The 16,200-nt window shown below is 42.2% G+C and overlaps 1 protein-coding gene across 5 annotated transcripts in view; it reads right to left on the bottom strand.

The window, feature by feature from the left end:
• Positions 1–16,200, bottom strand: part of MDGA1 (MAM domain containing glycosylphosphatidylinositol anchor 1) — a 245,095-nt gene that overhangs the window by 62,884 nt on the left and 166,011 nt on the right. For all 5 annotated transcript variants that reach the window (XM_081903830.1, XM_081903831.1, XM_081903827.1 and 2 more), the window contains exons 11-12: positions 1,265–1,442; positions 183–206 (exon numbers count right to left, since the gene is read on the bottom strand). In XM_081903830.1, the coding sequence (XP_081759956.1) occupies positions 183–206; positions 1,265–1,442 (202 nt within the window). The remainder of the gene's footprint in view (positions 1–182; positions 207–1,264; positions 1,443–16,200) is intronic.

Here is a 16,200-nt window from a genome sequence, read left to right as displayed (position 1 = left end):
TCAGCAGTAGGCAACATGGTGTCCTCCTGATGATGTCATACTCCAACACCCATTAGTCAGCATGGCCAAAAATTAGGGATGAAGGGAGCTACAGTCTAAAAACAGCTGGAGGACACCATGTTGGCTGTCCTTGGATTAGATATACAAAAAGGGTAGATAAAGTTTGGGTCATTGACACTTACCTACTGGGTTGGGGTAGCTGATTGCTGAGAAAGGAAACAGAAAGGGTTGTTTAGATTTTTATTAGATGTATAAGATCATATAGAAATACAAATACTCATTGGAAGAAAATGTTTGAACTGTTCCCAACATATCTGATTAGTACTCATGCCCCTTAGCATTCTGTTACTCTTGACCAGCCTTTCTCTCTAGACACTGATGGACTACAACTCCCATCATCCCTGACTCCTGGCCCTTCTCACTAGGGATGATGGGAGTGGTAGTCCAACATCATCTGGAGACCCAAGTTTCAGAAAGGCTTCAGAAAGAGGGAAGTTGTTTTACTATATCTCATTCGTGGAGCCTTATGGGAACCAAGAAAGCTCAAGAGAATAGGTACAACCAGTTGGGAGGGGAAAACAGTGGCAGCTGATATTATAAGGTTAAATCCCAATGTGAAACAGGATTTATAAAGAGAACTGTATTGAACTGTGACTTAGCTTCCTGTGAGAGAAAACCATGTATCAAATGGAGGATTTGAATCTGAGACCCTGTGCATAGCACCAAAATTGTGAGTGGTAGAAAAATGCAAAAGTGGGGACTGTTTTATGATTCATGGCAAGGAACCAGAAGCTCATATGTGAGTGGAAAGGACTTTGATGCTCCATTGAAGCTGAAGCTCACCAAATATTTTGCACTTCGGACCCCACTGAAAATCTGCCTATGTATCCTGATATCAGCAAAGGATTCATGGATACAAACAGTCTGAAGAATCTGATGGCAGTGGATGAGTTGGACAGCACATATTGCAGATCTACTGCTTTTGCTAAGGAGGCCTGGCTCTGAGCTCTGTCTGAATGTAAAATGGCCTGGGAACCACACAGAGATAAGTAAGCTCTCTAGAGGAAGAACAGTGTGCCAGGTGGAACAAGGAAACAACCCAATCTGATGGTGGTATGTGTATGGCCTCCCAAGCCCTTCAAAGTTATTCTGAAAAATGGCTGACAGGACTAAGGTTCTCTCTGGAGAAATACACCCCTTCAGGGCCGTGATACTGCTGTAAAGGGGCTGGTCACTCAATAAGGTAAAAGAGCAAGAAACTTACGTTCTATATAGTGGATGGTGCGGGTAGCCATATCCCCAGACCCAAAGCGGGTTAGGGGTGTGAGGCGAACTTCATAGCTCAGAGGCACCTTCAGGTCGGTCAGGAGGTATTCTTGCAGCATGCCCTTTTCCACCTTCCGCACAGAAATGGATTTGGGGGGCAGGTCCCTGTGATTCATCTGAAGAGGCATAAACCAGGTTTTGGTTAGACAAATAAAAGGGTTTTGAAATCTGAACACTGAAAGCACTTAATGAGTTTTCTAGTCTGGGTGTTCTGTCTTCTCTCTTCTTGCCGACTATTAACTATAACATAGGTTACAGGTGCTCTATGCATTCCTGTATGATTTTTTGTTGTTTAGTCGTGTCCGACTCTTTGTGACCTCATGGACCAGAGCACACCAGGCACTCCTGTCTTCCACCGCCTCCTGCAGTTTTGTCAAACTCATGTCAGTAGCTTCAAGAACACTGTCCAACCATCTCGTCCTCTGTCGCCCCTTCTTCTTGTGGCATGGTGCTAAAACTTAAAATATGAAGCAGGATTCTGCATCCTCAACAGTTTTTTTTTTTAGAAAACAAAACATTTCTAAAATATGGAATGCTAAAGACTCAAAACTCCAAAGTGCATCTGAGTCATGGTTCCAGTGGAAAGAATATGAGAATTTTGTGTTTGGGGCAGCAGAACCATTTCCCAAATTACAGAGCAATAAATTCCCCAAATTACAGAGCAAGAAAGCCACTGTGTAATGTTCAACAGGGTTCTGCAGTTAATACTGCCTTTGCGGGACTCACCTTTCAAACATATGTTTGCCACAGTCACAATTTACATTTATAGGTATACATCATATAAGCATAATTGTGCATATGGAATGAACATGCATGTGCAGTGGATCTGCTCAGGCGCTTTAATGAGCACTCATTGGTCATGAGCAGAGACTGCTGGCTGTGATTCCCCCTTGCCCCGGCACATTCACTCTGTATATTAACAGCTGAAAGGGCATTAGGCTTGAATCAAAACTAGCTACTTGGCTTTAGTTTCATTGTACTATTTTGATAATGAGCTCCTGCCAGCTGCTTCAAAATATGCCCACTTAGAAATATATTACTGCTATTTCATGCTGAAGGTTGAGGGTGTGACAGCTGGCAAGTCCTGGGCCAAAACTTGTGGCCTTCTCCCTCCCCCTTTCCCCTCTAAAGTTGTGAATTCCTCCTCTCTAGTTTCACCAAGCCATTCTGGAGCATGTTGAAGTTTTGTCACACTGCCCGTAAATGTGCAGGCAGATGAAGAGGAGGGAGGTCTGTGCATTATTTCAGCTTCTGTGGTGACGGTGGAGGTAGAAAGCGACCAGTGCATATGGACAAGGAAGCAGGATGTGCGTCCTTGTCACCTGATCTACTTCAAGCAATGAAGAGGAAACAGAGAGAGAATTGTTGGGAAGCACTGCATGGACCTGCTATTAAGTATTAGCCGAAGCCCACAGATGACCCTAATCTGTTCATTGGCTGACCTGCAGTTCAGACGTATAATTCCCAGATGGAAAATTACTACTTCCATGGCATGGATGAATCTGTGAATTTTGGTTTCTTTCCAGTTGTCATTTTCCCTGCCTTAAGTTCTGTTGTCCACATTTCTGCATCAGTTTCTTTTTTATCTTAAAGACATCCTCATGAAAGTTTCTCAGCATTTTCCTGCAAATGTATCAAAATCTACACGGTTTTTATATGCGATTTCCCCTGATATATTGTTATTTTCACTAATGTGTGCATTTCAATGCATACTTTCTCCCGATACATTATTGGGTTAGAGAACAGCACCACAAATTCAGAGAAGTGCGAATTTTGAAGGTTATCTGAGCTTCGGTTCACATATTGTTTCAGAAAGTTTGAATAAGGTAGGCTTCCATTAAAATTCAAACTGAACCAAATTTATGCCCCATCAATACTACGACTTATCTATTGTTACTTAAACAATCTGTTTAAACTCCAGGTATGTCCAGGTTGTCTTCCATGCATCTTCAAGTAGAACACTGTCTTGTTTGAGGGCCCATCCAGACTTTTGCTTGTCCTGCTGCTTCCCACAGGAAAATCCAATGTTTACCACTGAATTGGAGCAAACATCTGTTGGGTATTCTGAAGATTGATGGCTGCTCCACTAAAGATTGGTTCGACGTGGCAAACAGAACCGCTCAGGTTTGTGCCTAGAAAGCAGAAAACTGCTCAGACAAGTGGAAGTTTGGACAAACCCAGATGCCTTTTTCCTTCCCTACCCTCTTCTGTTCTTGTAAGTGGAGATGGTATGACTGAGACCTAGGACAGAGGCAGCTTCTCAGAGAATGAGCCAAATAAAATGAAAATCATATTGTTTCTGGAATCCAGCCAGGATCCATTTTTAATCAGTGTGTGCCTCATCTGCAAATATCCACAATGGATAAAGATTTGAACAGAACCCCTATAGATGAGTCGTTCTGTTTGCCAGCTTTCTCACAGTCTCAGCCAAGCAAGACAATATCCTACTTCCAGGGGCAAATCCCTTCATATATTTCGGCATGCAACACACTATTTCCTGGAAACAATGTGAAGTGTGATAGCAGAATCAGGAAGAAGTCTGATAGCAGGAAAGGAAGGCTATTTTGCAATTATGAGCCAGGATTTTTGATGGTGAGGCAGGTATCCCAAGGTTAGGGAGAACTGTTCCATTATGTCCAGCACACACCAAGCCAACTCGGGGAAAACCCATATAACATAACTACTACACATGGAATGGCTCCTGTAATATTTTCAACTCCCTCTTGGCTTGCTCTGTTTGCAAATGCACTGTACAAAGGGCCCGTATAGTTGGAATTTACTTTCTAGTAATCATGGGATCTCCAACAGTTCAGGGTCTTGTAGGGGAGCAAACTGCATGCATGAGATAGGCCTCTGATTTATCTGTATCCATCTATCAAACCCATTGTCTGGCATCAAGATATCAAGAAATGATTAATATCTAGGATATTCCTCCAGATAACACAAAATGTATCTTCAGAGGCAGAGCTAGCTGCTCTGGCAACCGAAGCGGCACACATGCTGTGCATCCGGGCGCAGGGCTAGCTGCCTGCAGAGGTGGGGCTAGCGTCCCAGGGGAGGTGCCATCCACCCATCCCAATATTGGTTACCATTTTCTTTCATATGGTGGTGTCAGGGAACTGCCATCAGCTCAGAGGCGAGAGGTGGAAGGGCAGTTGTGTTATAGGGAACCTCCGAAAATCTTGCGAAGCAGTTCCTCCTCTGGCGAGGAGGGAAGCCCCACCTCCAGTGGAGAGGAAGTGGTGGGAGCAGGGGATGCTAGGGAGAGCCTCAATACTGAGCCTGAGCAAACCAGAGAGGAGGGAAGTACCCCTTTGCCAGCTCCTAGTCTGCACAGTAGGTTTAGGCGCAGGAAAGGGAGGAGAAGGTTGAGGAGAAGGTTGGAACTGTTATGCTGGAGGAAGTATACTCCCAGATTAGGCTAGCAAGTGAGCCAGACATGAACATGCAACGCTCTTCACTGTAAATAGTTTGTACTAATAATAAAGCCTGGAAAAGACGGGTCAGTCTTGCCTGTTTGCTCTTGAGCAACCACACCACCACCTGACAGGTGGGATGGAAATTTGAAGAGAACCATTAATATGAAAGAAAATGGTAACCAATATTGGGATGGGTGGGGAAAGAACTGGTAACCTAAAGTCAGTTTTTAAATTGACATTATTTTTCAAAAAGCCCTCTCTCCCAACTAGCCTGCCCCCCGTACCCAGTATGCATCTGTCTTGAGCTGATGCTGTTCTTTATAATTAGAAGAGGGAGAGAAACGCTGGTTCAGAAGGAGACTCAATACTGCCAAGTACAGTAGCATTTAAACACTGGAAAAACATATGCCCTCAATTTCTCTGTCACTGTCTTTTGGAGTCATCTACCTCATGGGGTTGCTGAGAGGATAAAATGGGGAGAAGAAGTATATACCCCATTTTGAGCTCCCTCGAAGAAACGTTAAGATATAGATGCAATAATAAATAAATAAAAGGTTTCCTGCTAAAGTCCCAGTATGAACTAGCCCCCTATGTCTCTCATTCATTTTGTCACCTAAACAAAAATCATTTAAGAGCAAAAAGCTACATATAGAAGAGGCAACACTAGCAGCCGAGACATAATGGGTTGGATTCAGACTAAGTTAATCTTACTGCGTTCACTCAAAACCTCCTGCCCTCACCAGTCTTCTCCCATTAATGGTAATGATATAGGCTCCATAACAGTCCCACTGTATACTGATCTCACAGTCTGTTCACAGCTAACCTCCTTTACACCCCAAATTCCATTTCCACCCTCCCCAAAACCCTGCCCAGGGTAAGTCTTCTATATGATTTCTGAGCATCAGAGACCTGAAGCCACACAACACTCCAGGATAAGCATAGACAGGAACTCCAAAGACGAGCAACAAATCATTTGTGCAATATGAAGAGGAGGAGAAACAAGGACAGGGGATCATTCTCTGTTTGTCTTTTGGCTGCCATTTAATCCACAAGGACTCTAGACGTGTTTTTTTTACCCCGTGGGATATTGCAAAAACACACAGGCTGAAATTTGGCTCCAGCTGCAGGATCCTTAAACACGTTTTCCCCTCATGATTGATGATGCTAGCTTCACAATGGAGCAATACCACTGAAGGTCTCAATTTGGGAGATTTTTCATCATACAGGCCCCTTGACACCACCTCTGATCTTGCCCCCTTGTTGTGTGTGTTTTGTGCGGCTCTGCCTCGAATGAAACACCCTTTCCCTTCCTGGCCAGGCTGGCCCCAGAGCTGCGGTCTGATATTACTCTGGTACAGTTAATAAAGCACACACAGGCACCCACACTGGGGGGAATGCGGGCTGCCTTATTAGAGATTCTGAATCCTCGGCGGAGGAGCTTGTACAGGACCCAGCAATGAGCTCATTCATCACTGGGTGCAGTTAGCTGCCAGCGGGGCTGGAGCAGAAGCACAGCATAGCTCTCAGTCTCATCCCTTTGCCTTTACCTCCTTCCATTTCCGAATAATGAGAGCAGGGGCGGGAGGTGGAAAGCACTCTGTTTTCCACATCCGCAAATGGTTTGCAGCAGACACCACACGTGCCGCTCTAGGAAAAGGAGAAAGCCAGCCTTCCCCAAGCTGATGCCTTCTAGACATCATTAGACTGTAGCTCCCATCAGCTACAGCCGGCATGTGGTTGGCAAAGACTGGCCTAAGAAACCACCCCAAAGGCAAACTGAGAGAACGGCCACTACAGGAGGGAGCAAAGATCACACTGCCTCTTCTAGCTTATAGTCACACCCTCCAAGTCTGAAGCCAGCAGAGGCTGGTCCATTAAGGCAAATGGGGGCAACAACCACTGCCCCAACAACCTCAGTCTGCCCTCAGCTGGATCCCCCTTGCCTGTCTTCTTACTTACATCCAATCCATGGGGTGGCACTAGCTGTCAGCTTCCTCCTCTTTAGCCTTAGTGTTGCTTCTGTATAACTTAACAAGGAGGACAGGGACAGAATTAGAATGAATTGGCTCTGCCTTACATTGCCTCTGGCTCCACCTACTGTTGGCCTCCTTACCTTCTACCCTACCAGTCCCAATGGGCACCAGCTGAAATGTTTCCTTTTACCTCAGCCAACTCCTTAAACAGACTTCATAATTAATGTCACAACCCTACCCTGGTCCTTCATGATGTCGAAAGATCTCTTAGGCTCCCTTACTCTGCCTGTTCTCTCTCTCTCTGCAGCCAGTCAACTGTAACCCCCACAAAGTATTCACAACTAAGGATGTTTCAGGGAATCACAGTTTGCAAATTCCAGGATAAATGGATGTGGTAATACCACTTACCAGGGTAATACAACCAGAACTTTGCTATCTACACTTCCCAAATGTTGCGACACACATTTTAAGCTAAAAAAGGGTATCCAAATGCATTTCAAAATGCATACTTTGAAAGTCGCTACACTTTAAAATGCATTTTTACGCGTAAAAAACAATAAACCTTTTGGCACTTCTAAGACTAATACATTTATTATGGCATAAGCTTTCATGGATTACAGTCTGCTTCATCAAGTACATGGTGAATTGAAAGACTCCTCAGCCTGCTCCATGTAAATCTGGGGGCAGTTTTCATTTGCTACTGGTTGGGCTATGAAAAAGGTATGTAGAAAGGGAATTCTCTATCACAGCCAAGTCATGCTTCATGTGGAAAACAAACAGCTGGGAACAGCTAGGCATGGGGGAGAATTTCAGTCTATTTTTAATTCTCATCTTTCAAACTAATATATGGACTGCAACATAATTATCCTTCACACTGTGCATTTCTCTGGATTTTGTGATACAGCAGCCCTCATCTAAAAAAACCAAAACCAACCCACACCAAAATGTGTGAAAATAAAATGAAATGATTTTAGGGCAAATATGTTTAAAATTGCACAGTTGTGTCTGTGTTCAAATATGTTATTAAAATACAATTTTTGTACAGCTTTTTTAAAAATGCAGATTAATGAGGAAATGTAGTAGATTTAAGAATCAACACATTGACACTGACTGGAAACAGGCTGATCCCTAGGGACAGCTTGTGCCATACTTTGTGAAGCAGCTTTGGACTATGGGCCTTCTGAAATCAGAGATGCATATACAAGAATTAAATAGCACACCATTTGTTATTGAAGGATGTCAGGTATCTTACGAGGGTTTCTCAGTCACATTTCCTACAATGTGAAGTTTTGAAGTACCTTTGGAAATTAACTGTGATGTTAATCAGTTAATTGGATTAACAACTATGCTGTTGCAACAGAGAGAGCTTCCATTTATACATGAAGTCCTAGAAGATATTTATCCCAAAAAGCATATCACATTCCTTAACTGAGGACCACCAAAATCAGTTCATTAAACAACATAACCAGTTGTTTGTACTCCATATGCTATTTCCACAATTCTGGATCAGGTCCTGAAGTTTTATTTTAGTTCATAAAATAAGCTTAGATGTTTATGCTACTTGCTGATTGCCAAGAAGAAATAAAACACAGCAAAGCCCAAGGTAATTTTCAGAGAGGCATGCTTCAGAGTAAAGCAATGAAAGAATAGCAATGAATGTGACATATCATCACATCTAGGCTTCTAAGTAGCATGCCTTAAAATTTCGGCAGAAAAGCTTGGTTTTTTCCAAACTATAAATCAATAGAATAGAAAAAAACCAACTCAAGAGTTAAAACCCACCTTTAGAGAGAAATAAGAGTCAGCCACAGTTTTTCAACATTTGAGTATGAGTGTGTTTACTGACATCAACTATCCACACCTATCCAATCTTGCAATATTGCTTCATTCTGTTTCACAGGCATGGGACTGCTGCAGAAGTTCCAGATTATTAAAAAATAAATATCTGGAGATAGAAACTTAGCATGTTCTGGTTGTCAATTCATAAAAAAAGTTCCATAGCTAGCCAAATCCTATGTAACATTTGCACATATTTGCTTCTGCAATTTTCAAGCAATGGTCCCAATAAACTACAGTGGGGATTTATTTGTACCGAGGATGCTTGGGGTGGGGTGGGGGAGATGATGGACGCAACAGGGAGCAAATAAATAAGCATATGTTCTCAACGTCAAGTAAGCATATGTTGTTCCTGTAAATGCCAATTCCCATTCTGCCAAAAGGGAAATCAATGCAGTAACTCACTGAAGTACATGCCTCCAGTAATCCTGCTCTGCTCTGATTTGCTCTTCGAGTTTTGATGTGAGTGTTTGACCATGCTTTCTTGTTAACTATGTTAGCATAGAGTTCATATGATTTTTAGAGTTTCTGTGGTTTGAACAAGATAAGTGTGATGCTAATCATCAAATCTAGTAGAAACTGAAGCTGTAGTTGAGGAAGTTTGGTTAGAGAAAAGTTTGCACACCAAACAGTAGACTTTCCCTTTCATGGGAGAGTATACTAGCCATTCCCGAGGGTAGGTTTCTCCATTTACTTTAGTGGAATAAATTTTTTTTTGAGCAGAATTGGGATTGGTTTTTGGATGTTCGCTTCAAAGTGGTAGAAGGTCCATCCCAGTGCCGACATTCCGACGGACCTTTCTCAACCAAGAATGTTATTTCTTTGTTATCCAATGAGGTCCATAAAACTACATCATTATGGACTCTGAAATCACAAATAGCATGAACAGTTGGTATTTTGTGTTTGTTATGCTAGGGTTTTTGCTGAGATCATTTGCTTTGTTTTCCATTTTTTTAGAGGGTAAAGAGCATGAACTGTTTCTTTTGGTGTAACTATCTCATGGCATGTTCCCTCAGTGCCTTGTGTTAATTCTTTGGCTGCAGATCCTGTCACTTCATTGTTACTTTCCCCAGAAGTTTCTGTACTTGTAGTGGTAGTTACTGACAACAGTTCTCCTTGTACTGGGAAGCTGCGTTCGGAATCTAAACTGATTGTTCTTCAGTCTGCTCAGACTGCTCAGCATAGTCTACTTGATTTCTTCTTTTTGTAAACATGAATGTTCTGCAACTGAGGGATCATGTAGGGCTGCTTCTGCCTGTTGTACAAAGCCATATGACATGATTGGCTTTAAACATTTTGAGTATTTCCTTCTGTTCTTTTTGTCACTTTCGTTTACTAGCACCACTTTCATATCACTTACTCATTATTTTCACAAAAAGTTGAAATTAAATATTATTGTGATTCACAATGACATAAAAGAATCCTCACTTGTTCTGAAAATGCATGCTATAATGATAGACAGGGATCTGAACACTTGCATTGCTTCATAGCTGATTTTAACATTTGATTCTGAATAGCTTTAAAGCCCCCGTGAACTTTATTAAACAGTAGGTATGCACTTGTGTAACTGTTATACAGGCATAGATTCGTAGGTCACATATTTAATGTTACTGGTCCTAGATAGTAAAATATACCTGTGTTTTTGTTTCCTTGTTTTTTTAATGGCAGGAAGCTGAGGTTCCCCTAGATTATGAGGCCCTAGGCTGCAGCCTGTTTGACCTGTATGTAAATCTGGCACTGCCTGCAACAGGTGGAGGACCACATTTCTCCATCCTTGACCTGGGCCAGTTGAAAGACTGGATGCAGCCAATGCGGTTAAAAAGCAGAACTCTTTCCTAAGGTGTATACTAACTGCAGTTATCAAAGGCAAAGAAGAAGGGTAGTATCTCAGTCACAGAGTACGTGTATCTGTCCCAAGTTCAATTTCCAGCATCTCCAGGTAGGGCTGGGAAAAGACTTCTGTCTGGAACCCTGGGGAGCTGTTTCCAATCAGTATAGACCAGGCATGGGCAAACTTGGCCCTCCAGATGTTTTGGGACTACAATTCCCATCATCCACTGGTCCTGTTAGCTAGGGATCATGGGAGTTGTAGTCCCAAAACATCTGGAGGGCCGAGTTTGCCTATGCCTGGTATAGACAACATTGAGCTAGATGGATTGATGGTCTGGTGCAGTATAAGGCAACTTCATATTTTCCTAACAACATGAAGAACTGATAGATTCAAGATTGCACTGATTTGTCAACAAATGATGCTTCCGTTTGCCAAAAACTCTAGAGTGGATTGTAAATTTTTTTTAAATGGCTACAAATGGCGCAAAAAGGCAGGATCAATTATCTTGCCATACAGAGACCTCAGTGGATGTATTAAAAGGCTTAGCATGGCCTAGAGATATTGCTCTTACTTGGCTGCAGATGTGTGCTGCAATGTCTGTAACATTTCAAGGAATCAATGTCATCTTCAGTCCTGAGATAGAGAAAAAGCCTTTGGGAAGGTATGGGGGCCTAGGAAGACCTGGGACCCAGCAGCCATTGCAGCCATCCTGCTGCAGAGATACTGGCTAATCAGCAGTTCGAAAGAATGAGTTGAGTCACCTACGCTACCTAGCCTAAACTTCTTCCTGCGCACCACAGTTTCAGAACAAGGGACATGATGAAACTCTAACGACAAGAATAGACTCTAATTGGGATGCAGGTTTCTTACAGGGATGTCAAAAGCTTTGCAAGTGGATTCTGGGCTAAGGAAATAATGTTCAATAGTGATGACTGCCCATACGACAGGCTGGCTAAACAGCAACCAATTAAACAGTGTCAAAAAAAGATGGGATTCAACCAAGCAGCCTGCTTATAAAGCACAACCAAAGGGTGAACAGAGAGAAGCACTACCAATGATGGCTTTCACTATGAAATTACGACAAGAGGTAGCAATTACATTTGAACCTTCTAAGAAAAAAACACCCAGCAAGACATGAGGTAGCACTAGCTGTGTATAGTAATTATAGTTTTTCCTAGACTAGAAAGCAGTAAGACAGAGTCATTATTGCTTACAATATGCTTATATATTGTTGATGTACTGCATAGTCTCTTGTCAAATTTGCAAAACCTTGCTTGACCAGACCACACCAAGACCCCCCCAAAATAAGTGGGGTAGGAAGGAATTTTTGCACTAAGGGCAACAGCATACTTTAGTTAAGTAACAAAGTCTAGAAATATCATGATCTCTACACATCTTTGAATAAAGAGAGCTCTAGTTCCTCTCAGGTTGCCCAGTGTACAAATGAGCAAATCCATCTGCTGACCATCTACGTCACTTTCATATGTATTCACCCATTAGGCTATCCCATCCCTGTATTAATCTGTGAATTCTTTAAAAATAAAACCCTGCATGACTACTGATGAATTTTTAAATGTATATTCTCTCAACCAATGCATTTGCAAACTTTTCTCGCAAAATGTATTTTATAGGTAGACTATTTGTCTGTCTAACCCAATGCAATAGGGAAGGGAAAACCTGTGTCCTTCCAGATGTTGATGAACTATGACTCCCATCATTCCTAGCCATTAGCTGTTCTAGCTGGGGCTGATGGGAACTGGAGTCCAAAATCCTCCAGAGAGCCAAATGGTCCTTAGCCCTCCCTGCCCTACTGACTACTGTGACCAGCAGCATTTCTCAAGGGCCTCAGGCAGAGATCCTTCACATTACCTGCTGCCTGATCCTTTAAAATAGAGCTGCTGGGGATTGAACCTGGGACTTTTTGCAAAGCATGTGCTCTACCACTGCACTTGGACTTTGTTTTTACCATAACAAGGGCTTAGCAAATGTCAGCTGTGCTGAGCACTCACCAGCTGATGGTGCAGCAAGTTGGCATGTGTAATATGAAAGGAAGAGAAAACCGCAAGTAACACCAGCACTTTAAATATCCCTGCAAGACATTTAAACACAAACAGCCTCCTGGCCAATCTAGGGCAATTTTACAAATATCATTTCATATAAAACACGGAACCACTATTTGCTCAAGGGCAAATAAACATGGGTCATTTCATATGTCACAAGCAGCCAAATGCACTTTGACATTGTACAGCCTTCCTCAGTGGTTAACTAAGGTCTTAATGATCCCATGCAGATGAAGCGATAGGTAGAGCACTATCAAGAATTGTACTTGCAGGAAAAAATGGTCTCTGACAAAACAATTTACAGTAACCAGACTATGACTGCCTTGGAAGAGCCGGGTGTCTGTCCCTCCCTTGGTAAGCTGAAGAATGCCATCAATTCTCCTCATGAGGTAAAGCCCCAGGACAGGACGGAATCCCAACAGAAGTGCTGAAAGCCGGCCTCAATTCCTCCCTCATGACACACCTCCATGGCCTTCTCTTGAGGTGTTAGAAGCATCCGTGCCACCATATGTGCATCGTGACCCTCTATAATAACAAAGGTGGCCGCCATGATTATAACAACTACCATGGAATCTCTCTGCTGAGTACTGTGGGGAAAGCCTTCACCCGAATAGTTCTCAACAATTTACAGCCACTCACTGACAGGTCTATCCCAAGTCACAATGCAGCTTTAGAGATCATAGGTTAACAGTCAACCTGATTTTCTCACTGTGCCAGCTGCAGAAGAAATGCTGAGAGCAGAGGTGCCTTCATGGACATGATGAAGGTCATTGACCCCTTCAGCCAAAAAGGGCTCTTAGAATCATAGAATCATAGAGTTGGAAGAGACCACAAGGGCCATCGAGTCCAACCCCCTGCCAAGCACATAGCTCAACAAGACAGGATGCCCAACAAAGTTCTACAATGTGATCGTGTAAGGTGGTGATCTCTCCCTCATTAGAGGTTTTTAAACAGGGTGGGTGGTAATCTGCCAGGGATTGTTTAGCTGTGATTCCTTCATTGTAGAGTTTGGAATAGGTGAGAGTTGAGTCCCTTCCAACTCTACAATTCTGTGATCATGCTGCCCTCAAATGCACACCCCACCATAGACACAAATTCCATACATACTGACATAAAATGTTTTCTATTTCTTGAATGTTACTTATCCCAACTTGCTGGTTGTTTCTTTACGGTAGGTATGGGGAACCTGTTGCCCATCAAATGTTGTTGGACCAACTCCCATCAGCCTCTACCAGCACGCCAATGGTCAGTGAAGATGGGAGTTACTAGCAGTGCAAACTCCCCCAACTTGAGTCGATACCTTTGCTTTCAGGTATTGTTTCATGAACTAGCAATTGAGCACTATCAACCGCTGCTATCTGGGTTCAACTTAAGAATGAAAGAAAATTAGGCATTGTCTTATTTTCCTTTTGCACTTTAAGATGAATTGGCAGGAAGGAGAATGTTAAGAGATAAGCATAAACATGGCTTGGCACACTTGCAAAGAGAGTAAAGAACAGAGTCCTGATCTGGGATGGGGCCTTGTCAGTTCTATTATTTTACTTGTTCAAATTCTATTTCAATTACGGTAGTTTATTTTGCTTCTGAGATGCGTTTACCAAAGCACATTACACTGAAAGCAGATTTCAATCCTTAGCACTAGCAGGCAAGTAGAAGGGTATCCTCTCTGCCTACTATTGACACTAAGGTCTTTCTCATCTGATTTATTCATGGCAAGTAAGCAGGAAAGAGAATCAGGCCTTGTGGGGTTTCAGAAGACATGGTTCTGGCGATGGAGGAACAGCTTCTCACTGCTTTAGAAAGTTCTTCCAACACTTGGCACTTTCTTTTCACGAGGGACAGCCCATGTCTTTCTCTGTTGCCATATACCCTTAGCAGCTTCAGCTCTTCATGTTTCACAGACCTAAATACATTTATAAAATGCAGACAGGAGCCAGATTTAATGGCTGCCAGCACTAGAAATCTGTGCGTTTATGTGAATTGTTCTTTCTCATGCTGATTCGGGCATCCAAAAGCACTGAAGGCACAGATGAGACATTATTTATGTGCAGGCTGTTTTGTGCAAAATGTGACTCACGCAAAGCTGCATTGCAAGTCAACGGCAAAGCAGCGGCTGGCTAGATTTCAGACCAGGAGAGATTACATTGCTGATGTGCACAGGGAAACTGTGTAGAACATTCAGTCATTCAAATCAAGACTTGCACTATGTGTATCAGCTGCTGATATGTAATTTGTTATTACGTTAACCACATGGAGGTATTTTTTAAACGAAGCAATCTGTAAGTTTTGTTAAACAGAAATCAATAAATTTGTGATGTTTGCTTTAATACCACACTTTCCTGGCATCTATAAACACATGGACTGAAAGCAAAGGTATTTGGGATCTGGATTTAACATACTGGAAAATTTTATTGAAGGGCTGGATAGTTAGATATAAATTAATAAACATTTTCTAGGCAAATGGGAAATGTACATTTTTTTGAAATTTAGATTCCTAATAAACCAATCCAAAGTATGTGTCAAAGATCACAACTTAAAACTCTTTCAAGGGGCATAATGTAGGGGTGTGAGAAACTTTCCCTATGATTTCTATAGATATTTATATGTTCCCAAAGTGACATGAGTTTGGAGGCATTTATGGACAAAAGTAGATTTGTAAGCCACCTCTCCAGTCAAGTACAGCTTACATGCTAGTTTGTACTGTATTATTTATCTCCTGTTTTTAATTCCAAGTGCTGGCCAGCATGCTATTGTAAAAACTGAAAGGCTTTTCCTTCAAAAGGTGATTGTGCTTTTGTTCTTCATTTTATGCAATTACACTAATTGCATAACATCTCATGCAACACTGTTTTTTGTTTGCTTTGCCTTTCCCCCATTGCTCTACTATAACTGTTGAGAAACCAATAGCTTTAAATAGGAATAGTAATTTGTTTCCGGAAGTGTAAACCTCCCACAGCTATTTGTTGTGTATATTCTCTGGACCCCATGGAAGTGACTTGTTCAAGGTGCTTTTTTGTAACCTTTATATTATGAGTTACTCTCATACGTCAGTGCGCTTATTTTCATCTGGCAAATATTGTTTGCATATTGAATTGGAAATGTAAACCATTGAGCATGGGGGAAAGAGGTTGAATCAATACAACATTCTGAGAGATGGTGACGAGTTTGCTCAGTTGAATTGGGAACAGGAAGCAAATATGGGGTTCAGTTAGAGAATCCTGGGGTCAGGAATGACAACAGTGGACACTGTAGTAATAACATCTCTTCTACAGAGATCAGCTAGGAACAATTGGTGTTCAGAATCAGTTTTTTTTTTTGCTTAGGATACCCTAGAGAAAATAAAATCCTTTGAAAGATGAGCTTTCTCTTAAAGTAAGGGACCATTGTGCGGATACCTTGCCATAAGCTGAACTATTTCCATACTTCCTACTGTGGATTTTGCAGTGCCCTCATTCAGAAAGGAAACAACAGCAGCAAAGCAAAACCCTCCCTTCAATGGACTAGATTTGAATGGCTGAATCTCTGTTCCCCTAGGCCCCACTGTTAATGGAGCGAACATGATAGGGGCACCAGAGAAAAGTTCATCTCCAAAATGCTGCCTACGTAAAGCTTTGATCTGATTTCTTTGCAAGCTGCCAAACAAACCTCCCTCTCCCAGCCTCTGATCACAGTGCAGTTTTGTGAGAAGAAAAACATTCGCTCTGTGATGGAAACCTCCCTGGGGTTGACGAAGAAGCTTGATTTGCTAGCCTGAA

The sequence above is a fragment of the Podarcis melisellensis genome, assembly GCF_964234715.1.
Source record: "Podarcis melisellensis genome assembly, chromosome: 3".
In the NCBI taxonomy this organism is placed as follows: domain Eukaryota; kingdom Metazoa; phylum Chordata; class Lepidosauria; order Squamata; family Lacertidae; genus Podarcis; species Podarcis melisellensis.
Note: the sequence above shows the minus strand (reverse complement) of the source record. Positions and strands in the feature narration are given on the sequence as shown.